We start from the raw sequence: 27,195 nt of genomic DNA, 5'->3' as shown, positions 1-27,195 counted from the left end.
CTTTATCCAAACTAATTTACCAACTTGTGCAATAGCTGCATAACTGTTGAGGTGAACTTACTCTGAACTTGGTTTGAGAATCTCTCCCAGAGGTTACATTTTATTTCTCAAGTTTTTAAACTGCTTCCTTAACTATGTGTGCCTACACCCATGCAGAGAAAATCCCAATTGTTGAAGTAATCAAAACACTGCTTTGCCAACTGTGGGTTGTTACAGAAAAGCTACATCTATAATGATGCTTATTCACTGAAGAAAGCAAGATTACTTTCTGTGAAGATCCTGTAAAAGTGAAGTTGCTCCCCCTGCCTCACCACTGTATACGTGCACAACTCTACCGTTATCTCTGACCAGAGATAAAGTTAGTGTGGAAGTATATGTGGGTGTTTGGAACTAATTCCATCACTGTTAGCATGTTCAATGAAATTGTCCTCTTAAGCAAAAATATTTCTATAGAAGTGCACAAATCTTTTACCATTTAAAATTTCCACTTTTCTAATAATCTTTGAAAGACAAGCTTAGAGTTCGTGCCTGTTGATTTGCAGACCTAGTGTCTTATCATTTACATGTATCGCAGTAGTGGATTAGTCTGCAGAGAATCCAAGCATTAGAGGATTATACTGTTTACTTAAAAGTCTGATACTCGTGATTAACCAACAAATTTGCGTAGGTGTTGTGTTTTGTTGTTTTCTTTTTTGTTAGGGGGATTAAGGGGTGGAATCATGTACTTCATACCTAAGGCTTGTTGTACTGTGGTAATACAAAGCTTCAAAGTGCTGAATGTTTGAATATACTTTTTGACTGACATGCACTTGAATAATACAAAAGGTGAAGGTATGTTGCGTTTTTGTGATGGAAATGTCAGTGCGGTGAAGGGGCAAGAGTCAACTCCCTTTTTACTTTAGTTAGAATAACTAACATTTTCAGTGCGATTAAGACTTCTGGCATCCATCTTCAGTGAGTGTGTAGAGAGGAGGCGACGAGGTGTGGCATCACATCTACAGAAGTGAATTTTTCTCCTTTATAGTTTGTACAAATTTGCTCATTTAACCTCGGTACTGAAACCTTACTGTTCTGTTCCACGAGTCTGATTTGAAGATTTTAAAATACATGTCTTCATTTAAGCAGTGGTTAGGGTTTGCCTAGGGAATGTGTCATCATCTCAAGTTGAACTTCTACAATACTTTGCTCAAGTGTGTCACTTAAATAGACTTTTATTCCCTGCCTCACTAGCCTTTAGAAGTCCCTTTTAAAAGGAATTTGCAGGATACACAGTAACACTAGTCTCTTCTTCTCTGTTGCTTGACTTCTCCTGCCCTGATCTTTTGACAGATATATAAATAAACATCTCTCAACCACAGAGAGGCAGTTTCTTATCTTTTTGAATGCTGGCTATGAACACGTAATATATTTGTGTCAATCCATTCCTTAAATATCATTCATCTTTTATGGTGGAGGAATACTTTATATTTGAAGTAATAGCATATCAGTCATGTTTCACCGAGTTTGTGAAGCATTTGTTATTGAGGGCAACAAATACTGCAGTATTTGTCAATATTTGTTTTGCTTTCTAACTGCAATATTTTTATGACAACTGAAGAAAACAATAAAGAATAAGGAAAGAAATCACAGCTCAAATTAGTAGCTTTATCAGGCCTCATTTCAATGTTACTTATCATTAACTATGAGAATGCCTCAGAACCACTCAAGAATAAGCTCACTTGGGTTTTTATGAAACTATCGCAGTATCATGCTCTGCAGGTTCCTACTGAATTTATGTACTTAATATTTTATGTGACTATGGACAGGAGATCCTGCAAATTCAAAATCTTCAAAATATTTATCCAAATATTATTCTGTATATTATCTCAGGGCTCAGTATTGGGGCAAGTTTTTTGTTTGTTTATTTTTTATGTTTTTAAAATGGTCTTGATTCAGGCATCAAGTGCTGCCTCAGTAAGCTTGCAGAAGACACCAAGTTCAACAGGAGTGTTGATCTGCCTGAGGGCCAGAAGCTCTGCAGCAGGATCTGGGCAGGTTAGGTTGATGGGCTGAATGCAAGTACATGACATCTAACTGGGCTGAGTGCTGGATGCTGCACTTAGGTCGCAACAACCCCATGAAGTGGTATAGGCTTGGGGAATTGTGGCTGGAAAGTTGACAGCAGAAAATAACCTGGGGGTGCTGATAGGCAGCCAGCTGAATGTGAGACAGTAGTGTGTCTGGACAATCTTTCTTACTACTTAGACCTTAACCAAAAGTGTGTATTTTTCTGCTGAAGTGAAAACATTGTGGGTCTTTTTGAAAAATTGACTTGAGTTTTATTAGAAATGTGTAATTACCTGGTTGTATTTATTTGTTTGTCTAATCTTTTTAGCCATGGGGTTCAATCTTAAGGAATTGGAACTTCTTAGCTGTGACACATCCTGGATATATGGCGTTCCTGACATATGATGAAGTGAAAGCAAGATTGCAGAAGTACAGCACAAAGCCTGGGAGGTGAGAAGTTTGGCTGATTACAGCTCTCCAAATAAACATACTATCTCTGAAGCTACGTAGTTTATCTAAATTCATATTTCTAAACTGTGTAATACTTATATTACAATAATGTAGGCGTGAATTTTTACCTTTTTTTCTCATTAACAGTAAATCAGGTCAGTAGTAACATTTTTTTACATACTTGGGATCTTATTTATATCAAAATATATTTTTACAAAATAATTTAATGCTAACTGCCAGAATTTCAGATTCAAAAACTATTGGGTTTTTTTTTTTTAGATTAAAAGAGTTAGGAGTTTTGTAACCATAATCTATTTTTTATACTGTAATTCTTCCATTGCTATGAAGCAAGTAAAATTTTTAGTAGCCCATGCAAATCTAAACAAATAAACAGGAAAAAAAAAAAGTGAAATGTCATTGCTTTTCCTTTTTGACTTAGGTAAAAATTACTTACTGGAAAGTGTTTTTGGAAATATAATCTACTTTTAAAAATGGGTCGAATTTTTACTAACAGTAAAGTAAAATTCATCTTAGACTACTTTTACCTTTAAGTTCTCAAGCTTTCTTGCCTACTCTTTAGCTTTCTAAATTTGCTGCAGCATCACGTGTTTACATATCTAAGAGCTCATCATTTTGAAACTTGTTAGAGAAATATAGCAGTAACGTGAGACACTTATATGTACATTCTGTACTTGGTTTCTTCTGATTTTTTTTATTTTTTTATTTTTTACCAAACATACTATCATGTTAAGTTACCTATCTGATCAAGTGCAGGTGCAAGAACCTTGTGTTTCCAGTGAGATAACTATCCTATCTTGGCACTTGTGAGCTATATTATGGACTTCAGATAACTAGTTTGATTTTTAGAGTGATTGCTATACATTTTCTTTGATTAACTCTGATTAGAAAAGATAAGTAATGGAGAAATTATCCAAACTTACTGTAACGTTTCTTGTAAGTATAGAGTTAGTTTTAAGATTACTTTCTATTTGAATACTGCAAGATGACTTTCCTGAGTTGTTCAGGTGAAATATTGAATTTTAAATGAATAGGAGATAAAGTGAAGATACAGGGTAAAATTACATTTGTAATCAGTTTAAAACATTTTGGAAATTACAGGTTTTGTTCAAATGAGTAGAATCTGGTTACTTCAATATAATGTTGACTTTAAGTTTTTAAGAACCGTGCTTAACTTCAGAGGGGCTGAGATTTCCTATTTAAAATCGTTTGAGTATAAAGAAAAAATTGAGCTATAACCAAGAAAAGCTGTTTTCTAATATAAAATTGAGTTTGTGGTATTTCTTTATGGGATGCTTTTCTAAATGCAGTGTTTGCATCTGACAAGGTGTCTAGGCTTCTTGGTAAAAAGAAAATAATGCCCAATGCTCTTGCCAGTAGTCTTCCTTTTTTTCCCTGTCTGTATTACGTAAACTCCTAGATATCAACTATACAATAGAAAAGTATTTAAACTTAAGTCTACTTGGGTTGCTGGTATTTTTTGAAGTGAAGTGATACTTCTTCCATCTTGTTCACCAACTCACAACAACATCCAAAATTAACAACGATAGTAGAGCAGTTTTTATTATTCATTGTTTGCATTTCTGTTGCATCGAAAGGTGTTTTCTGTTTCTGAACAAACTTTCCATTGATTCATATTCATGGCCTGTGTATGCTCAAATGGCTCATGTTTTAGCTGTGTGGAGGGTCAGTAGTATAATATGCTGTCCTAGAAAAGATTTATGGTCTAAATGTATGTAGTGTAGGACTATTCACAGTAAATGTGCATTTTTCACTTTGAGAAAAATCAAGCAAATGAAAATTTGGATTGAGGGAGATGCTGTTATCCTCTTTTGTTTATGGGGAACTGATGGAATAAAAGATGCTGGTTTATTTAAGGTTACGTGCTAAGTTTGCCCAAGTCCATCTAATGCTGACTTTTTATTCATCTTGTTTTTATCAAGCTACATTTTCAGACTGAGTTGCACTCGCTTGGGGCAGTGGGCCATTGGGTATGTGACTGGTGATGGGAACATACTGCAGACCATACCTCACAATAAGCCTCTGTTTCAAGCTTTGATTGATGGCAGTCGGGAAGGATTGTAAGTACAAATTCCTGTAGTTACCATAGGAATTAAATCCTGGTTTTCTTCTTCTGTTGCTTGAGATGGGTAAATATTAAAGATCTTTGAAACAGAAAATCTAGATATGACATTTGCCATTCTTTTGGAGATTAAAGGCCATCCTTTTTATTCTTATTTCCAGGTAATTCCATTAACCAAAGTTAACAAAAGACTTATCTCATAGTGGATAAATTCTAGGAGAAAATAAAATTGGGTAGCTGTCACTTGGATTATTTCCCAGTAAGAGTCACAAATGCACTTAAGCTTATTGAACAATTACTACTGCCAGTTACTCATATGTCTAGCTCTGGACAGTGATCTGCAAGCCATGTAATTGCTTTTTTATATATTGTGCAGCCAAAACATTTTCCAGGTTTACTGGAAAGATTTCTAATTATAAAAGAATCTAAGTTTATGAGAAGTAATGTTTTTTTTTACTAGGTTGATGTAACAGACAAATACTTGGTGCCACAATCTTTTTTTGTTACATTTTGATATATCCTCGTAATGATCATATATATGATCATAATTAATTAAAAAAATAAAAAACAGAAAAATTGATCAGTTCTCAAAAATTGACAAATTTCTTTGCAAAATTCCAGTTTTAGTCAGTTGACTTTAATAATTTTATTTCAGGCATGATTTCATATTTTGAAAGACATCAAGTTACTTTAGCTATTGCCTTTGTAAAATAAAACATACTTATTACAGTAGTGTTACTACTACACAATTTTCATGATCAAAATTGGTCAAACAAAAAATGAAGAATATTAATTCTAGGTGAAGTTTTTGTACCATATTTAAATATAGTTTTTTCACAGTTGGCACTCAACAACCTGACTTTCAGGAAACTGTTTCCGAGTTAGAGGTAACATAAATCTCGATATAGAACAACTCTATAATAACATTAACTTATTGGTTTCCCACAAGATTGAAAAGCTCCCATCTGTTCTTGCCCTAAAGTCCAGTCTGCATCTCAGATTCTCAGTGTAGATTCTTGTCAAAATATACAGATGTTCACAAATGTATGTTCCTATCTGTTCTACTGCACTGGTTGAAATAGTCTACAGGGTCACTTAGAGCCATGCTTGTGTTCTGAGATCACGGTGAACATATCCAAGTCTAAGTTCACTGTAAAGTGAAGATCAAAAATAATATTGCATCTAGATGCTTCAGAAAGATTATCTGTGATAGCTCATATGCATTCTGCTGCTGATTATGATTGTGACGTTAACATCTTTCTAATGCTTTTATAAGTGAACTTTAGCATGTAACAAAATTAACTTGTAGCAGTTAGTTGCACTCAGAAGTTGAAAAAGATGACTAATCTTGAAAAAGATTATGCATTTTAGTTAATGACTGCTGTAACATATATTGTCTCTCTGAAATTTCATAGGCATTATTTATGTAACAAAGATGAAGAAATGTGCATATTTATAACAATTTCTTTGTGATGCAGCTATCTCTTCCCAGATGGACGAAGTTACAATCCTGATCTGACAGGATTATGTGAACCTACACCACATGATCACATAAAGGTCACACAAGTATGTTGCACAGTTTATCAGTTATTTTTTAATCTTCACTTCCCTTAGGATCTCATCTAGTAGTGATAATAAGCTTTTATTAAAATGTGAGAAATGAATTCATGAAAGTGAAAATGTATTGTTGATAGAAGGGCTTAGATGAGGAAGAACTTAATAACCATTTAAACCCTAGAGCCAATGATGATGCAGACAGTATGCCTTGGAAAATTTTGTTTATTCTAAGGCTCATCTATGTGAGAAATGAGTTAATGGTTTTTAAAGATTTTTCTGATATTTGTGTCGTATGTTTATGTAGCTCAGAGCTTACTTGATAATAGCATGCAAGTGTAAAGGAATAAAATCAAGATCTGTTGATAGTTTTTAAGCCTGAATAAGTATGCTACAGCTTGTTGATAGATCCAGGAGGAAAATTTTAGTTTATTTGTTTAAAAAAAACCAAAACCACAAAACAATTCCCTGATCTCTTGTTTCTTCTGGTTATTGTGCAACTTAAAAGAGAGATCCGTGAAAAGCAACAGAAATAATTAAGTGCCTAAAGGAACTTGCTTTCCAGAGAGCAGACCATCTAGATGTTTGTAGTCTTCTTAGGTGATGATATGATATTATACTGTGCAGATGTTTGATGTTCAAGGAATAGGAAATAACCGCCACAAAACAAAGGCCTGATTAAAAATGGTACTGAAATTAATACTAGAATGTTTAGGTATGCAGTTGCAGAGTATTTCTCCTTACAAAAAAATGCAGAATACTTGAGGTTGTCTTCAAGGAAAGACATCAGACTAGATACAACTCTTTAAAACTGTACTGTTTTTAGATGGTCTTCCATTTCGTCAGGGCAGAAGGGTGATCTGCTGTAATTTAGTGTAACTGGGAGTACTTTAGAAATATTCATTTCTCTCTGGTAACACAAGGAATACCATTATGAAAATATTTTTCAAAAATAACTGTTTTGAGAGAATTCCTACAAACAATTACCTGAGAAAAATATAAACTCATTCACCATCCTGCCTTCCCTCTTTTCCCTCCAAACTTAGAATAGTAATAAAAGATATCAGTAATAAAAAAGAGATATCAGGTATGTTGCATAAAAAGTTTTTCCTTACAAAAATATTATCCTTACTTTCTCTCAATGATTGTCCTGTTTTCTGCAAGCCAGTCATCCTATATTTTGAGTAAAGTGAATGAATCCAGTTGATTCTGAACTTGTAGTTAGGAGGAATCTATTAGTTAATGCTCATAGTAATTCAAACAGTCTGAACTACATGAATGCTTCCTTAAAAAATATCTAGCTGCAGTAGTTTAAAACTGTCATTAGGAGCTAATTAAACTATTAAAAGATCGTGTAAAACTAGCTCCAGATCTAGATTGCTGCAGATGGATTCTTTGCAAGAGCTCCACCATGAGCATCTTTAGTACAGACTGACTACAGCTACAGATATAAACTGTCTCTATTCTCTTTTGCCTGACCTCTTCTTTTACTGAGCAGTAGCTACTTATTTTCCTGTGACTTTGATTATTCTTACTTTTAGCTTTCAAAAGACAAAAAAGCTTTCTAGAAATGCTTTTCCTAAGTCTAGACGTTCTAGACTTGCGTTTTATCTATTATTTATTTTGCTTGAAAGTGTTCTTGTACCTTACTGACAGTCTTGTAAGAAGGATACAAAGTGCTTAATGATCTGTTCATGACTGTTGCTGTGTCATCTTCCAGGGATGCTCTTGTCCATACTACCTTCACAGGGGTTATTTACTTCAGTGGAAAACTATCCAATCTGTAGGTAGAAATGCCTCATTTGTCAATTTTTAGTCCAGTAGCTTTTGCTAGTTCTAAAGATGTACCTAGAAAAAGAAATCTCCATTTTGCTTCCATGCAAAGGGAATTTCTCCCTTTGCATGTGTTCCTTATCTTCCTTTTAACTGCAACCAAGGAAAAGCAGGATGTATGCTTTGCATCAGTATAGCAATTAAAAGTGATAAGTTTGACAAAAAAAAAAAGGCACAGATTTGTTAATAGAGTAAATAAAGTAAGCACTATCAGTAGACTACCTGAGTATTAATAGAGTGGGTTGGAAAGTAGGATTCAGAGAAATGTTTGCCACCAGTAGTGCTGCAGTATATTCTTTATAAACAAATTGCAGTAAAGAAATAATCTGACTTTCTTTTGTTACAGGAACAGTATGAATTGTACTGTGAAATGGGTTCCACTTTTCAGCTATGTAAAATCTGTGCAGAGAATGACAAGGATGTGAAGATTGAGCCTTGTGGACACCTCATGTGCACCTCTTGTCTTACGGCATGGCAGGTACAGTCATAGTTCAGTTAGAAGTAGATGGATCTCTCTGTTACATCTCTGTTTATGGTGGATTTACTGTTTCTACTTTTCTAGGTACTCAGCAAGAGGGTTCAAGGTCTTACCTATTTAAAATGATATATTTAATTTCCTGGACTAAAATCCATTAAAAACAAGGTTTTAGGAGTCATTAAAATCTAGATTTGTAGACTTGCTGACTTGTAGACTGGCCATTTTCTAACTTGCTAATGTGGAAATAATTTTCTAAGTATCTTCAGACAATGACAGATGGACTCCTGGTGCTAGTTGTGCCACCAAGGTCATTTCACGATATGTTCAAGAGGAATAAAAGGACAGGAAGCAATCAGGAGTGAATAGTTGACCAGACAGGGTTTTATAATGAGACAGGGTGTCTTCTCTCAGAAGAGAATTAGTAATAAATGTCACATAAGGCTCAATAAAAAATAACCTTTAAGATTCCTGTGTTTTGTGTTGATAACATATAAATCACTAAACCCACCTAGATTTTAGCTGATTCTTGGGGTAAGAGGCTCAACAGAGAGAAAAACTGTGATATCAATGTCATTTACAGAATATTTCTGAAAACACATAGAATTTCTCGTGACACAGATTGGGATGTTTTCTGTCTTGTACGTGAACAAAACTTGCATTGGCAAGCCAACTCAATGAATCAGAAGTATCATTTGACTTTTTCTTTCATTAGCAATAAAGCTGTCTGAAAAAGATTCCCGATTTTCAATTTTCTGTTGTTTCTCTTTCTGAAATTTGAATTTGCTCCAAACACAAACCTTTCAAGTTCCCCAAGACGAGAAATTCTCATAAAATTCTTTTTCACACATACTCATATAGGAGTACTTGCTTCATTACTAAGTAGCTGCAGAGAGCAGAAAAAATAATTATTTCTCATTTCAGGAATACCTTTTTTTTTCTGCTCTTACCAGTTTCATTTTTAATGATAAACAGACATCTGATTATGTTAATCTTTGAATTACAAAATTCTAAAATTGTGATGTCTGTAGCTATTTGGTTATGGATTTTTTTTGTTGTTGTTGCTGTTTTATTTTGACTTGACTTCTTAGAAACTGAAGGTCCTTGCACTTTTGGTTGCTAGGTCTCTGATATTATGGTAGCAATACTTCATTTACAGTGTTGAGCTGAGCTAGGTATGTGTTCCAATTCTGGACACTCAAGAAGTTAATGTACTCAATATTTTGGTTAATGGCTAGGAATTCAGGAAGAACATGACAAAACATTTTAGACTTAGAGAATTGACCTTTTCAGAAGCATCAAGCTTCATCAGAACGTTGCAGTCAGTGAAAATTGGCCAGGTACATTTTAGATTTCATTACAAATTTAACTTTTGTATAATTAGTGAGGCAATGAAGAAATATTGCACTGTAGCAGCACCAGCTGTTGCAGGCTTCTGGGATACCATTTAATTGCCAGCATAATGCCTCATTAGATATGCCTCAGCAGTCCAATACAGATGTTTTCACTAAGCAGAAAAAAATGTGTTATTTAATAAATTGAGTAAGCAATATCAGATCTGCATAAAATGCCAAGGATGATTCAGTGTTGTTCACCTTTAGGGAGATCAATTTCTCAATTAAGTCTTGGTTTAACAATCTTAGTTTTGTGTTATGCAACAAGATGAAAATTTATTCCTAAGGAATCTCTTCTGTAAAAACTACTGTTTTGGACTAAATTCTAAAAATATGTGGGCATATGTACTGTATTGTAAGGTTCACTATAGCTACTTTCTCCGTGTTCTAAAAATGTTGACAAAACTATGCATTCGTATAGAATTTAGCTCTCAGTTTTAATTTCATTGTTCATACTGTTGAATATGAGTCTGCTGTTGTTGTTGGTTACTCAGTATGTTTTGATGAATATGTAACTTCTGAAAAGAGAGGAAATTGCTAGACACAGCTATTTGAAAACACTGTTATAAGACAGCCTTGCAATTACAAAGCTCTGTACCTTATCTATACAGATATTTTGTTTGTTTGTTTTTGTTTTGTTTTTGAGGTTTTTTTCTTTGTTTTTTAAGAACGTCATCCATTAAAATGTATGAATAGGAGAATTTCTGTTCACTTGACAATAATTACTTCAGTAGATCCATGAAAATTTGATGTGTTCTTTGAGGTAATCGTAAGTGATGTTGACTGCTTCTTTGTAGTTAAGATGGAGCAGGGCTAGAAGTAGATTACAGGGATATTTGCATACAAAATGAAAATCCAATACTTACCCTGTAAATATATGTGATTGTTGTCATGAGATACCATTTATAGTTATCTGGCCCCAGTTCTTCCACAGGCTATAAAAACACCTGTCAGTTCAGTGAGAATTGTCAAGCGTTCTTGTCGAGTGTCAAGAAGAAAATAATATAGGACCAAAAAAAAAAAGAATCTGTCCATAAACTTAAGAAATCAAAAAGCTGTGCTTGCTTGATGACATTTCAGGACAGTTTACTTTAGATATTTTGGTAGGTTGTTTAGAATTTATTTTTTTATTTTCATTATAGAATCGTAGTGTGGTTTATTTTAAAGGGGCCCTAAAGATCATCATCTTCTAACCCCCATTACCATCTTAGAACCTGACTATGAATATGACCCAATGTAACTTTTGAATTCAGATTGAATTATTTTGATCTCTTAAATCTTCAGGGTCTTTTTTTTTTAATGTGAATTTTTTTTTATTTGGTTGGTTTTAGTTTTATGTTTTTTGTGTTTGTTTTGTTTTTAAGATCAAATCAACATGGTGCCTATTCATGGAAAAAAATATGTATTTCGGAAATGGATAAAAATAAATACAAATATGGCTGCTTGAAAATCATTTAACACATTATACCACTTAAAAATTAAAACTCAAGTAATTTGTTTTTCTGATAGCAAAGAATCATTGAATTGTCTAGGTTGAAACAGACATCATGAAATATAACCATCAACCTGACCTACCAAGTAATATCACTAAACCATGACCCTTAGTGCCACATCTATACTTCCCTTAAAAAATGTGTGAAGACAGTTCTTCGCTTTGCATAATTTGATGAAAATGTTATTTTGATATTTAAACATGTCAAAAAAGTTTTTACCCTTAAAATTCTGAATGCATATTGCTGAATGTTCGATATGTACTGCATAAGGGTTCTTCAGAGAATAATACCTGCACACTCTGAAGCTTATTGGTATTTTCTAAATAAAAATTAAAACCAAATATTTTGTATTTAATATAGGAGAGAGAAAATAAAATGCATTATCTCTATCTGCACACCTTGCCTTTATTCTTCTGAAGAAGTATGAAAATTGTAATTCAAAAAGGCAGAATTATTTTTGATGCCCTGTAGAGATAACAGTTCCTTTTTGGTTAGTTATTTTTAAATGGAATGTAGTGATTGGAAGATAGCTTTAAAAGCACGATCATTTTACTATTAGCTGCAGTGAGATATCTATGAAACTTGAAGAGGTCCTAGGAAAGGGCATTTTTGTATAGAAACATAGAGATAATGACCTTATATTTTGCATACTTTTAAAAGTGCTTCTTTTTTATTTTAATAATTTATGTGCCTTTTCTGTTTTACTGTAGGAATCTGATGGCCAAGGCTGTCCTTTCTGTCGCTGTGAAATCAAAGGAACTGAACCAATTATTGTGGATCCGTTTGATCCAAGAGATGAAAACTCCAGATGTTGCAGTATTATCGATAGCTTTAGTATGCCCATGTTGGACTTGGATGATGATGATGACAGGGAGGAGTCTTTGATGATGAACCGACTGGCTTCAGTCCGAAAGGTATAGTTTCAAATATTTTACAACAAATAAAGCTGTATATTTTTAAATAGTGCTGCCTGTAACTAAACAGTGAGAGACTGCATTTCATGTAAGATTCCAGAAACTCACTGAAAACTTCTCAGGGCGAAAAAGCAAAATGCTTTGATATTGCAACAAGAATACTAAAAGCAAATAGGAGAAAATTATATATATTTAGACTCTTGTGTGATGTGAATAGAGTTAACTTTGTTCATAATGGAGGAAGCAACAAATGTGTTAGGATTATACATGAGATTATCCATTGATAATAAATATTATTGCTTTGTAAAGATGACTTTGAACCCAAATCATATTGCACACAAGTGCCTCTTTGTCATACTTCATGTAAGTTGTCTATAATTTTTCTGTAATATAAAAGGGATTTTATTAGATAATTTTAGAGAGGAAAAAGCTGAAATTATTCATAGTAGTGTTCTGTTTCTGGATGTATTTGTTCTGGAAGTGCTCTATGTTCATTTCTCAGATTTTTATATTGATTGCAGGAGATGTTATCACAAATGAGAACAGTAATTAACAAAATCTTATATGGTTGGTTGTTTGCAGAGTTCCTCTTACATTTTAGCTTTGAATAATACTCTCATCGGCCATCTAACACTGAATTTTACAGTGCATTTTCCATATTTTGCCTTTTACTAAGGTCATCTAGATTGAGTAGTTGACTTAAAATTAATTCTGTAACACCCTACTCTTCCATTTCCTTATCATTGTATTTGTTATGAAAAATCTGAACGCACCTGTCATTTAATATGCATACTCCTGATAATCTTTCCTAACCTCTTAAGTCAAACATTCTTGTGTATGTAATACAACATAGCCTATTCTCAGGAACAGTGTATCCTTCCTGATGAGACTTAAGTTGCAGTCTGCACCCAGACCTTTGTGAGATAGCCTTGAATTGATAGACTTTTATAACATTATCTCTTCTATGATAAGGCCAAAATGCATTAAGATTTTTTTAAAAAAGAAAGAACTGTAAGCTTTAATGTAAGAAGTCTTGTTCTCAGTATCCAGTGTTTGAATGCTTAGATGTTTGCTGTTTTTATGTCATTAATTTCGTTGTTCAATAAAAGAAACCTGCTATTTATTCCTAAAGTTTTAGAAACAATACTTTTCACTCTTTTTTTTAACCAGTTTAAATCATTACTTGGAAACATTGAAATACCATGTTAACATGTGATTTTCAGCTGCTGTTGCCTTCTAAAAACTGTTACCAGTGGTTGTAGAGTTATGCTTTTAAGTAAATCACTATATGTAGCATATATTATTTATTCACATTTTTTGGTTTATAATTCAGCCTTGTCTGAGTCTTAAGCATTATTCATTTTTCTTGATAAATAATACTTTCTCAGAGCCTAGTAGGAGAAACTGCAATATTTTGTAGGATTTTACTATCTTTGAATTTGTCTTTTGTTTCTTGTTAATGCTGTTAATATAAACTTGGTACTGCATTTTGGCTGTGTTGTGGAGTCATTTGGGATGTAGAAACAATGGAGATGAAAGGACAGGGATAATCATTTGCAGGCAAGTTGATAGTATAGTTGTTTCATGATCCTAATGATCATATTGGTCAACTCATATTTTATTGCAAGAGTTGTAATAAAGCTGCCAACCTTTGAAAATCAAGTGGGTTCATTTTGTCTCAAATCATCTGGCTTGACCATGTAATAGTATTACTGAGGAAAATCATCTTGTTGTCATATCTGACTGCTAATGAGTTGGGAACTTAAACCTGATAATCAGTGAAAGTTCCAGTGACATAAGCTTTCTGAAAATGTGGGGCTTCAAGATGTGTTCTTGGAATTTTCAAATCAGTCTTTATTGTCTTGAATGCCTCACGGGAGTTGCATTGTTGTTGCCTTTGAGACTTGTACTGAAAACTTTCTGAAATTGTCATTACTGTGTAAAGAAGATTAAAACTTTTCATAATCTCTTGTACCTCTATGAATTATAAATGCAACTTGGATGCCATAAAAATACAAATTTTGCAGTTTATCTTTCTATCTCTGAAATATACTCATAAACAGTAAGTGGTAACTGCATTAAATCCCCGAGGGACCTCAGACTTGAGTGTGTTTTAAGGAAAAGAATAATCTATTATTTAATGGAGTGAATTTATCCACTTTTAAACAAATGAATAATTGTTGTTGTAGGTGTTGTGTATGAGGCAGCAGCAGCAGCAGACCAACAGTATCAAAGGTTTCAAAGAAATGCACTGCAATTAGTCTGTTTATTGGCTTCATCAAGCAGCTGTCTTTTGTATTTCGAAATTATCTTCAGATAATTCTTTATGTACCAAAGATAAAGAGTGGTGCCAAAACTTCTGCTAATTGTCTCATTGCTGAGAAATTTCTAATGCTGTAGTAATCAGTGTCAGAAAAGAAACTTGAATTCACAACTACTGGGGGAAAACTGATACCACTATTTCCCAGTAATAGATACATCTGATTAAATCATGCAACTGTGTTCCACACTGCAGTCCAGTTGCAAAAACAAGTCACAGCTGCTTGTCCCTTGGCAGCAGTTGTGCCAACTAGATGAAATCCAAGTCCTTAGAAAGGAGTCTGTGCTCTTTTCCTTAATTACATCTTTATTGCAGGTCTGTGTTGCAGCAGAGCCCCTTTGTATGCTGAAGGTCTGTCTCCTGTCATGGCCAGTTCATTTATATTAGTTTGTGTCTTAATTGCTTGTTTTTCCTTTTTCCCATTGTGCTGCTCTCGTTGCTCCTTTATTTTTCACTAAACAGAAAACGCATGGAAATCTCCAATAGATAATGAGTAGAAAAAAATCAAAGTATTTAGTCCATAGGGAATGTTTCAGGTTTTTTTAAAAGGTTGTATTCTGTGTCAAAAATAGTACTTGTTAAGTACATTTGTTGATAACCCTAACATCGACAAGAAATGCAGCCATCTTGTTTGAAAAATCAAACAATTAAGCAAGTAGGCAGGTTGGATATAAAAAGAAATGTACTTTTTAAAAAAATGAGAATGTGAAGGAAATCTGACAGTGGATGCTGAAGAAAATGTTTGTTGCTGTGGGATTTTCTTTTGTTTGTAGATTATAACAAAGAATCATAATTTTTAGTTTCTCCCGGCAATATCCTCTCTCATACTTCAACACCAAACAGTTAAATGGGTTAAGCTTCTTCATAGGGTGGAGTAACTGTTAAGTTTTATTAGCAATTTTCTTTTTTCTTCACATACCTCATAAGTTATTAGCCTGTTGGCCATCATTGGTTCCATTTTTGAGCTACCATAAATGTAGAGACTTATTACACCACTTCCATTTACGTTTAATAATTGAATCTTTTTGGAGATGTAAGACTTACTTATTTAGATCTATTTCAAACAATTTGAGAAATAAATTGATCTTCTTTCTGATGCTGAAGCCAAAGGATTGAATATATTATATTATAACACTTTTGGTGTTTAGGAATGCTTGGTGGAGATGTATCTGAACTTTGAAAACTAATGCTATTCAATGACACAGTGTTTATTAGGATATTTAACTGATGGATGCTTTCTATGAAGGCAAATGAACTGACATTTGCTTTATAGTCAGTTTATAATTCTGGTTGCTCAGGCATGCTTGCAAGATAAGTATCTAGCATAGTTATTAATCTAGTTCCCTTTTCATAGTGATCAGTGAGGGTAAGCACCTCACCTGTCTTTCATGTATTTATTCTTATGGCCTTACAGTTGAGGTCAGGGACATTCACCAATTAAAGAAAAAAGTTAAAATTAAGTATTGAATTCAAGTCATTTAGTATGTACATTCAGTGAAGAAGTACTAAGAAAAGAGAAGCTGGGAAGCTTCTGGCAGACATTAAGATAGTGAATTTTCAATAGTTCAGTCTCTTAAATATGTAGTTGTGACACTGCCCTTACACTTACAGACCAAATGCTAAGATAAAAAGTGTCACCGAAAGTCTTTCTGGCAAGGGAATTGAAACTCAATCTTCTAGCTCTTCAATACCTTCTTGCTTTTCCCTCTCATTTTTTTTCTTGCCTTGTTAACCAGTAATACGGTCGTGGCTTTTATTTCAAATGGAAATCTAGTAGCAGATCCCAATTGTATAGAATATTACACTAAGATGTAAAACACAAAGTATTGAGTTAAGAGTTAAAATACTAGATCCTTTTGCCTAGATCTACTTTTGAATTTATGAAGTTTTCAGACTCTTTAAAATAGTCAGTACATATAAAGATAACGTTGACTTCACTTTATTGAAGAACTTCCTAGTCCTAATCTCTGTTGTAACTGTAGGATGTACCGTGTTGATGTCAGAAATCTTACAAACGGAGGGGAAACTTTTGATCAGAGTGATTTAGCAGATGCATATGCATGAGCAATTTTATGTGCTTTATGTAAGAAGACAGTCTCTATACAAGTTGCATAGTGAGAATACTCAGTGCATGAGTGTTCTGAGTCTGATGACTCCTGCGAATGTCTTGAAGCTACTTTAACTGCTGCCAAAAATAACACAGAATGGCATGAACATCCAGATTACTTAGTGTACACTGATACAATTACATAGGTTCACAGGTGTGCCTTGAACTGATTTACGCAATAAATTAAACTGCGTGTTTGAACTTGCCCAGTTGGTTGGAAAACTGCAGAAGTAGGTGGAACGTAGACTGAGGAGTGAAATCTTTGATTCTGATTGTAGTATAGCGTATTTTCTCATTTTTAAATAATAAAAAATGGTGTTTTTAGTGAACATTCCTCAACTTCCACTGGGCCTATGAATTTGAAAGGATGAGTAAAGGAAAAGAAATCATGATTTGTCACTTGGGGACAATATTTATCAGCAAATCAATGAGGAAGGAAATAAATTCTTTGTCTACTGACTTGATGATTTTGCTTAGTAAGTTTTCAGAAGACACACATTCCTTTTTTTTTTTTTTTTGTCAGAGGTATGATATAACAATGGGTTGCTGTTAACAGACAATATTATGGGCATCTGGCTTTGAAAGTTGCACATAGAGAATTATGAGATGGAATACTTATTAATGGAAAGGTTATCAAGAGTACTGCTCCGGTACTACTGCAGAATCACTTTTTACATATGCTGTTGTTTCTTTCATGATGGCAAGAATTGCTTGTTTAAACAAATTACTGGAATATATTCTCTTTTATTTTTATCACAAATTAATACGGTTTTGAGATGCATGGACTTTTAGACTTCTATCCAGTAATCAGGATCTGAGTACCTATACATGAATTAAGAGTTGTGAGGTGTCCATTATGATAAATGACTATCAGTAAATACCTGGCAAGTATAAAATGTTCTTCTAATGAAATGAAAGTTATTTACTTGATCATCAGGTAAATTCTAGTAATTTTTTTTTTCTGTCTTGAAGTGCAATGAAAGGCAGAATTCACCAGTGACTTCTCCAGGATCTTCCCCTCTTGCACAAAGAAGAAAACCACTTCCAGACCCCCTGCAAATCCCACATCTTAGTCTTCCACCTGTACCACCTCGTCTGGATCTTATTCAGAAGGGAGTAGCACGGTCTCCATGTGCCAGCCCAACTGGATCACCAAAGGTAACTCTTACTGACCCTTATTTCTTTGTACATGAAGGTTCAGTAGATTTATTTGATTGTTTTCATGTGAGCTTGCTTGCTTGTTTTGGAATATTGACTATTAACAAATCTTGTGTGTGTTATCTTTTTCAGGAGTATGTTCAAAAAGATTTTTAATTCCTTGTTGCTTAGAAAGGTTCTCAATTAGATCAACTTTGATTAAGTCACTAAGAGATTCTTGTTTCCTTGTTTCCTTCAGTTAACTTTGGATATGCCTGTCTTGCATAATAAATTACATAGTCAGGTGATTACAGCTACATGCATTGGTCAAATGTGACCTGTTAATCTGATGGTTATATTATACTTCATTATGCTCAGAATTTTAAAGACATCAATTTAACAACACTGTTAACAGATCAATTCTGTAATAAACCCTGATTTGTGAAACCAAATAGAAGTGAAAATTTCCTGAAAGTAGATTTAAAGGCCATTATCTCATTAAAATTACATGTTGTTCTCTGATGGTTATTTGTGCTCATTTGCACAGTACTTTGACAAGGAAAATATGTGCAGATAGCCTGCTTTCAGAACTATAAGTGGCATATATTATGACTCAAGTTTCAGGGGAAATAATAATCATAGAATCTTCTGAGTTGCAAGGGACCTTTAAAGTTCATCTAGTCTACTCCCCTGCACTGATCAAGGACACCTACAGCTTGATCAGGTTGCTCTGAGTCCAGTCCAACTTTGAATGTCTCCAGGGATAGGGGCCTCCACCACCAATTTGGGCAACTTGTTCCAATGCTTCACTACTATTTATTATAAAATACTTTTTCTTATATACAGTCTAAATCTCCCCTCTTTTGCTTTGAAGCCATTTCCCCTTGTTCTGTCACAACAGAGCCTACTAAAGAGCCTGTCCCCTTCTCTCTTTTAGCCCCCCTTTAGATATTGAAAAGCCGCTCTCAGGTCTCCTCAGAGCCTTCTCTTCTCCAGGCTGAACAACCCCAGCTCTCTTAGCCTGTCTTTGTGGGGAAAGCATTCCATGCCTTCGATTGTTTTTGTGGCCCTCTATTGGACATGCTCCAATAGGTCCATGACTCTCCTGTACTGAGGACTCCACATCTGGACACAGTATTCCATGTGAGGCCTCATCAGTGCAGAGCAGAGGGGCAGGATCACCCCTCTTGACCTGCTGGCCACGCTACTTTGGATACAGCCCGGGATATATTGGCTTTCTGACTGCAAGGACACGCTGCTTTCTCATGTTTAGCTTGTCATCTAGCAGCCCTTTTGGCAGGGCTGTGCTTCATTCTTACATCTTCCAACTTGTACTGATAACGGAGGTTGCCATGACCCAGGTGCAAGACCTTGCATTTGGATGTGTTTGTTGAACCTCATGAGGTTCTCCTGGGCCCACTGTTCAAACCTGTCTAGGTCTCTCTGGGTGGAGTGTTGTCCCTTGGGTGTGTTGACCACACCACATAGCTTCGTGTCATCTGCAAGCTTGTCATTGATTTCCATCTGTTCATTGAGCCATTGACCACCACTCTCTGAATAACCACTCTCTGGGTATGGTCTTGCAAGAAGTTTTGTGTCCATTGAACAGAACACCCATTAAATCCATATCTTTCCAATTGGGAAAGAAGGATATCTATAGTTAATGAATTGTGTACTTACTGTGTTTTTTGAGACGAATGATGCTAAAGAGTTAAAGAATTTTCAAGTAAGTATAAGCAAAACAGCTCTGTTTGCTTCTCTCTGTTATGAGCTGCTTATTTTGTTTTAATAGCTGTACAAAGAGAGGAATTTCAATTTTGATCTTAGACAGTGAATTCAAATTCAAGTTTTAAATATGAATTGAAACTTGTGTGCTTATAGTAATCCAGTATGAAATACCTTTTTGGCACTCTTGGGTTTTTGCTTCAAGCTTGAAAATCAACTTTTTAAAGTTCTGATGGTCTATAATTCAGACGGAAGAATAGAAGTTTGAACAGTTTCTTTATCTTACTTCTTTAATCACATTTTTATGTTATACAAGGGAAATTGTAGCAAATTGAGAATATAAACTCTTACATATGTTTGGCATATCTATTAAAATATACTTTAATAGACAATTTGTACAAAATTCTTGGCTTTAAAAAAAAAAAAGAATGGAATCAGAAATATCACTAATATCACTTTGTCTTTCTCTTAAATTATTTTGAAAATGCTTCTGTTTTCCCATAATATTTTTCCATATATACGTAAAAGTATTTTGGGAGGTGCAAAGGAAACAAGATGGGAAACAACAAGCAATTGCAATTTCATGCTTAAAAATAAAGACAAGTTGTTCTACCAAAACTACTATTATAGTCACTTTTCTTCAGTGGGAAACACCACCAACAAAAAAATTTGGACTCCTTGCTGCTTGGTTGCTTGATTTTCTTGCTGCCTTGACAGTGAGAATTAATCTTTTTCTTAACTAGCATCTTGATTAAATTCTTCTTTATTTAATATAGTAATATTGTATCCTGTTTATATGAATTGACCTGCATGTAGAATAATGTTTTTGTTTTTTTCCTACATAAATAACATCTTGAAGAGTTGCACTAAAATACTGGTGGCCTACCTTATGAAGTGAGACCAAATACTTTTCTTCCTTTGAAACTTTTGTGGCCTCACTCTCTTGAACTGGTAATATTATGCAGACTTGTCGGAGTCCAGAAAAATCACACATTCAGTGAGAAGTAATCTTCCCTATGCTTATTACTGCAAAAAAAATATTTCCTGATAACCTAGGAAGAACTGACTCAAGCATAATTTTGTATAACATTTCTAGTAATTCTCTCCTACTGAGATTCTTTTGTTTTTATCAGATTTATGCTTTTAGAAACTATACATATATTTAGAAAATGTACGTACATTTTCTTTCTGAAAATTTGTTTTATTGTTTCAGTATTTTTGCACATAATTTTGAAAAAAAATTTACCATTTGTGACACAGTTCAGTTCTGAAAAAGGAAATATGCTGGCAAAAGTTGTTTGCAGACAATGTAATTGCAAACATAAATATGTACTAAGAATGCTACCTGAAAAATTGAACTGCCATTCTAAAATATTAGATGCTCTAACAATGGTTGTCATGTAAAGAATGGAGTCGTACCTTCTTGTATCAGCAAAACCAAAACATTTATTTTCTCTTTCCTCTTGTGCCCTCATTAGTGCTTTTTGTATTTATTCCATGGCAGAAATATTTTGCTATTGAATGTGTTCTTTTGTTTGTTTTTTATTTTTCTTGCATCCAGATGGTCTATTTTTCTTAACATTCCTCAGAATTCTTTTCAACAGCTAAATAAGTGGTTCAAAGCAAGCATTATGGAAACCAGAAGAAAGGTTTCTAGAGAAATATTATCAGTTACATAAGTTTGCTGTAGCCAATTGTCTCTCTCTTCACCTGTTCTTCCTTGATTCTTCATTTAACAGCAGAAATGAGGGTATAATTTCTGAAGAGGGACCATGTAGTCTGCAGAGTTGAAAGGGAAAACTAATTTATAACTTTTTGGCAGGTTCTCTTCTGGTGACTGGAAAATACCTCTATTAGGAATGTTAAGACCGTATTTGATCATGAAAGAAGTGAAATAAACACATAATTTTTTTTTTCCTAACTTGGTTTTCTTTAGTCTTCTCCTTGTATGATGAGGAAACAAGACAAACCTTTGCCAGCACCACCACCACCCTTGCGTGATCCTCCGCCACCGCCACCAGAACGACCTCCTCCAATTCCACCAGACAACAGGATAAGCAGACACTTGCATCATCCAGAAAGCGTGCCTTCCAGAGACCAGCCGATGCCCCTTGAAGGCTGGTGTCCCAGAGATGTGTTTGGGACAAGTCAGTTAGTAGGATCTCGAACGGGGAGTGACACTTCTCCCAAACCAGGACTGACTGCAGTTTCAAACATGAATGGAAGGCACAACCGCATAAGTTCTGAGCAAGGATTTATGAGAAAACACAGACGTCACGAATTGCCTGTGGAAGGTGCCAAGGTATGAAATTAAGTGAATTTATTGAAGCCTTAATTTGATATCCTACTGCAGCATTGTTTTCCTTGGCTACAGTGCTGGTGTTTCTAAATCTTGTTGGTTATTAATAATAAGCAGGCCATAAATACATGGCTTGTTACATACTGCAATTTCTAAAGCTACCGTTCATGAGGGTCTAAGATAAAATTCAGTTTTAACATGAAACATTCTAGAAACGGCTTGGTGAGAAAATTTTAGATTTGCTGTATTCTTTCAGCATATGATTGTTGGTGCATAACAGAAATTAGTTATGCAGCAACTCAGGTCAACTTTGAAAGTGCCTAAATTGTTTCTGTGTTTGATGATGGGTGCTGTAGTTACGTCTGTGGAAGGTGAAGTGAAAACATGGTGACCACTTAAATCTATAAAGTACGTAATATGCATATATTATATTTACAAGTATACTTAAGTTGTTAACTTTATTGTGTACTTCAACAAAAGCTAAATAATGATCAGGTGGTCTTAATTATCTGTAAAATGTTATTTTCAAAGGAACATTAAATTAGTGATGATCCTCATCTAGATGAAGATCTAACCTACCTTGACCATAAGAAAGAAGAAACAAGTGCATCAAAAGCCAAGCTAAATGTAGAATAGTATGTTGTATCTTTACTACTGACTGTATGGGCAGTAGCCTTGAAAATGTACAATTGCACAGCTTTCGTTGCATTGTTTGATTTGATATTATCATCAGTACTTCAAACTTCATTCACTGTAATGGCAAATACCTTTTTCTTTTTCAGTTGTTTGCAGTAATGCAAATATCTTTACCTGGATTTTTGTTCCTTTGGATTTAAGTCAGAGCTCCAGCTGCTGGAGTTGTATGTTGTTAGAATTTCTCCATAGCATTTTTTATTTTTCTTGGACAAAAGTCCTATGCAGTGTCCAGTATTTCATTTTGATCTATGAGGGTGTTTGGAATTGTCACCTCCAATCTTTTCACTGATTGTCCAGCTTGGTTTGGCTGGGAGGCATCAGCTTGTCACTTAAGAAGTATGATTGCCTGTCCTTGGCTGCACTGAATAGTATGTCTAGAACTAGGGTGTTTTTTCTACTGAAAAAAAAAAAGAGGATTGTTTCCACTTGTTAATTGAAGATATCTAAGAGATTAGAGAGTGGAGCAGTAGTCCTAGTATTAGTCAGCTTCAAATAACTTGCAAGACTGTGTACTTGGAGAGGCCTGAGTTTGAAAAGAGAGCAATTGGTGATGGCCTAGGAAAAAAAATCCATATTTCGGTTCTAATTGCGAACAATTTCTAATTGTTAGAAATCATCACTTTTTTTCCTTTTCCCAAGATCACAGTATTTCTTTATCAAATGGATATCGTGATAATTTTGGAAGTGTGATTTTTAAAATTCAATTATTATTTGTAAAAAGCATTTGTTTACGTGATGAAAAGTGCTTAAGAAGTTCATGGTATTATATGTAATAAGAATGTTCTTTCATCAGATCTGAGGTAAAGACCAAAATTTTACTAAGAACTAGACTGTAGTTTTAAATATTACAGATTTTCATCTGCTTTTAAACTACACTGGGTTTATATCTTCAATAGTGCATTCAAATAGCCATTTAACATTCCAGTTGTGGTTAGGCACAGTATTGGGGCAGATGGAAATAAATACTTCTCAAATCAGAATAACTACTTGGTGTGGAAGAGCAATTGTAATCTGGTGGAGTTATACAGGTATTTCTTTAACCAAATGTTGTTTGAAATGTCATGTTCAGTTAATAGGTTTAAGCCAATTGGTTAAATGGAGTAACTGACAACTCTGAATTACCATTTAAGGATATATGAACATTCTCAAGGTTAACACTTCATGAATTTTCAACTCTGATTCATTTGTCGATCATAATACAATCTTTTTGAGACTAAGAATTCAGAAGACGATTTTACATTCTGCCGGGTACAGCACCACAAAGGTTTAAAAAATAGTGTTTAACATGCTGTTCCTGTTGTTTTCCATCTGTACTCCATCTCTGTTGCTTTCATCAGTTTGCAATCTTGAAATCCTAATTTTCCCCAAGTGGTTCAGCTGTAACTGAGTGGTCCATCTAGGAACTGTGACATAAAACTTCCTCTTTTGGTAAAATTTAAAGCTAGTGTGTTCTACAGCTCCCAAATGGGGTGAGCTGAAATTGATATGAAAATAACCACTTGAGTATAGGTCTGTCACATGAACTCCTAGGAAAGTTTTAATGTGTAGCCCCCTCAAAAGTCTGTTTTGTAATAACTGGTTGAGGATCATCTGTGGTGATAAATGGGAGGAGAGACTCATTGTAACTTTTGTGTGATTTTTTTAGGTATTTTCAAATGGTCATTTGATAAATGAAGAATACGATGTCCCACCACGGCTTTCACCTCCTCTTCCAGCTGCTTCCACCATCCCTAGTATAAAGTAAGTTAACTTTAACTACAAAGATAATTGGTTAATTAATGTCGGGTAATAGCACTGATTCTGTGGTGCTAAACGGAAAATGAAAAAAAGAAAAAAATAACTAATATCTATTAGTGATATGTTTTCCATGATGCTTTAATGTGTTTTTAAAAAGGAAATGTAAATTTTTTATAAGTAGAAACAATTCTAATGTTAATTGAACATACTACATTTCATAGCAAAAGAATACATTGTGGCAGATCTTGCTCGTAGGTATTTAGCAATGGAAGCAGAACCTGTCCGTTCCATTTTGGTTCTACTACTATTGAAAAGGTATGAGCAAAGCTATCTACTGCAAGAGATGAGAGGTTCTAGGGACAATGCTAAGTGTAGAGAGCATAATTTGTGTGTGTGTGCACGTGTACTCTGTCTCTAATCTAGATGTGTTACTGGACTTTCTACACAGAGAGTTTTTTGTCATGCCAATATCAGTAGCTGCAAACTGCACTGTGTTCCGATAATATTGTGGTTTAAAAGATGTTGCTGTATAATCAGTTGTGTGTAATTGGACCTCTGTTGAGATTAATCTCCTCAGACTGACTGCATCTTCCATGATACACAGAGCTCCTGGGTTGTTTCACAACCTATCGATCAGAAAGAGAAAGAATTCACTGTGTACTTTAGTATTCTAAAGCAAATTACTGGATGCTAAAAAAGGAAAGATTTTTATTTTTTATGGTGTTGGGAAAAAAAAATTGTTTCATGAAAAATCTCATTTTTCCAGTATTTTTTTTTTAACAGATATATCCTAGAATCAAAGTACAGCATTATCCAGCATTCACTGGAAATACTTCAGTATGTTTTCACAAAGTATTTTTCCTCCTATTAAATTGACTGCATTAAGCCTTCATAAATATGTTCAACTATATTTGGTTCAAAATACTCATATTTTCCCAAACTGCCCTACTGCAGTCAGTCTAGTGCAAGCTTCTCATTTTTCCCTCTTCTCTGATCTCTGTCTTGGTTTGTGAGCTATTTGTTTTATACAGCTCTAAGGCATTTTTTTCCTTGTTATTTTTCTAAGTCTGTGGCTTCTAAGGTTTAACTGGAAGATATATAGACCAAGTATGAAATGCCTTAGTGTAAATAATGATGAGGCAAAATTATGTTTAGTTGGAGCTTCACAGATCCACAATTCTGACGTCCTTGCTTGACATTTGATCGTTTTTTACTGAATGAGCCATAGCAAATATTAACTTTTTTTTAACTGAATTGCATAGCTTATTATCAGTATTGTTTTTTGGTTTTTTTTTGTTGTTGTTTTTTTAAATGGAAAAACAGGGCTAATTTTCATTTTGTTGGATTTATTATTATTATCCATACATTAGTCATGGAATGTTGGACTCACATTAACCAAGCATCTACTTTTTCTTTTCAACTCAGCTGCAATCCCTACTTGTGAAAACAGTTATTCTTTTATTAGACTGATGTAATTATATCAGATTATTTTTAGCAGTTTTGATCAAATTGCTATTTTCTTCTCAACAAATAAATCTTTTAGGTTAAAAATTTAAAACAGTTCTTCCTTCAAACTTATAAATTTTCAAGGTAAAAAGTGTTTGTTTTTATTCCTGTCAGTAGGTCCCATTTTGCTATAATAGTGTGAAGATTGGTCTCAAAAGTGCTATATATTATAGTGTTATTTACTCTCTTTTTGAGTATGTATGAAACATTCAATTCCAAGTACCTTTTATATTCCATATATATGTTAGGAAGAAGTAGTTGCCTTGAGGTGGTTGAGGAAAAGTACACAGAAAGGTATTTCCCCTCCTCCCTTTTATCCTCGCTAGCTGACTTTGAATGTGAAGTCATGATTCCATTAAAGGAAAGTGGAAAGGCTTGGAAATCGTGGCTTCCTTGAAATCAGGCCTTGGTGTGGTGCTTTTAGAAGTAGCACTGCTGATACAAGGGTTTCTAGATATCTGAGAAAGCATGCTATGCAGGACTTATCTTGTCAAGCTTGACAAATCAGTGAGTTTGAATGTAACAGCTACTCTCAGATAATTCTTGCATGCATTCTTACCCTGTGATAAATAGAAAATTGTATATTCCCCTATGAACAAGGGCAAACTCTTTTATATATGCTTAGGTTTAAGGGTAAATATGCACTCAAAGGTAGTTTTTTAGAAGCATCTGATAAACATCGGCTTTATCATGTGATCTGTGTAACTTAGCATCTATTTTGTTGAAAGAACAATAGCTTAATAACTTGCTTTTGAGCTCACTATCAACTATTTATTTGCATGAGGTCTGTACAAGAGCTGTTATTAAGAAACTGATGTCTGTACGGTACATGTTGTGGGTCAGCAGTTCAAATAGCTGTAGTCTTGTCCCATGAATTAGAACAGTCTACAGCAATTGGAATATCTTAGTGGCATGCTTGGAGTGTGTCTTAGATTTATGTTTAATCTGAAAGATATTGAAGTTGAGCGTTCTTCAGTGCAAATTGAAGTATGGTAAGTGGAGAGATTAAAGACATTCAATCAAAAGTACAGTCCTGATTGGAGTAAAATAGAAGTTCATTATATCTAAGCTCTGTGAATCAGTTTACCAGCAAATGACAAAACAGGAATTTTTCCCTGAAGTACCTTTAAAAAAGTGTGTTTGTTTCCCTGAAGCTCTGCTACTTTACAGCTGAGCTGGACTTAAAGTGACTTGATAAAAACAACTTCTCTGTCTTCCCTGCTTTACTTTGGCCCTTGGTGTTCAATATAATAAGAGAGTTTGGCATCTGGGTGACTGTTAAACAAATCAGAAAGGACAAAGTCACTGCTTATCAGATTGCAATTCTGAATTTCAATTTTGAAGTATTTTAAGGAGGAAGGAAAAGAAACTAGAGAATATTACAATACGTTGTGCTGGTCAGTTTTGT

The 27,195-nt window shown here is 34.3% G+C and overlaps 1 protein-coding gene across 1 annotated transcript in view; it reads left to right on the top strand.

Moving 5' to 3' along the window:
• The window catches only part of CBLB (Cbl proto-oncogene B), a 124,475-nt gene that overhangs the window by 78,519 nt on the left and 18,761 nt on the right, over positions 1 to 27,195 (top strand). Inside the window, 8 exon segments of the mRNA XM_019619423.2 lie at positions 2,375 to 2,496; positions 4,458 to 4,595; positions 6,076 to 6,163; positions 8,331 to 8,462; positions 12,057 to 12,260; positions 17,660 to 17,845; positions 21,486 to 21,851; positions 24,190 to 24,284. Of these exon segments, the coding sequence (XP_019474968.1) occupies positions 2,375 to 2,496; positions 4,458 to 4,595; positions 6,076 to 6,163; positions 8,331 to 8,462; positions 12,057 to 12,260; positions 17,660 to 17,845; positions 21,486 to 21,851; positions 24,190 to 24,284 (1,331 nt within the window).

The sequence above is a fragment of the Meleagris gallopavo genome, chromosome 1 (genome assembly GCF_000146605.3).
Source record: "Meleagris gallopavo isolate NT-WF06-2002-E0010 breed Aviagen turkey brand Nicholas breeding stock chromosome 1, Turkey_5.1, whole genome shotgun sequence".
Taxonomy (NCBI): Eukaryota; Metazoa; Chordata; class Aves; order Galliformes; family Phasianidae; genus Meleagris; species Meleagris gallopavo.
The sequence above is the reverse complement of the archived record's forward strand: the minus strand, read 5'-3'. Positions and strand labels throughout refer to the sequence as shown.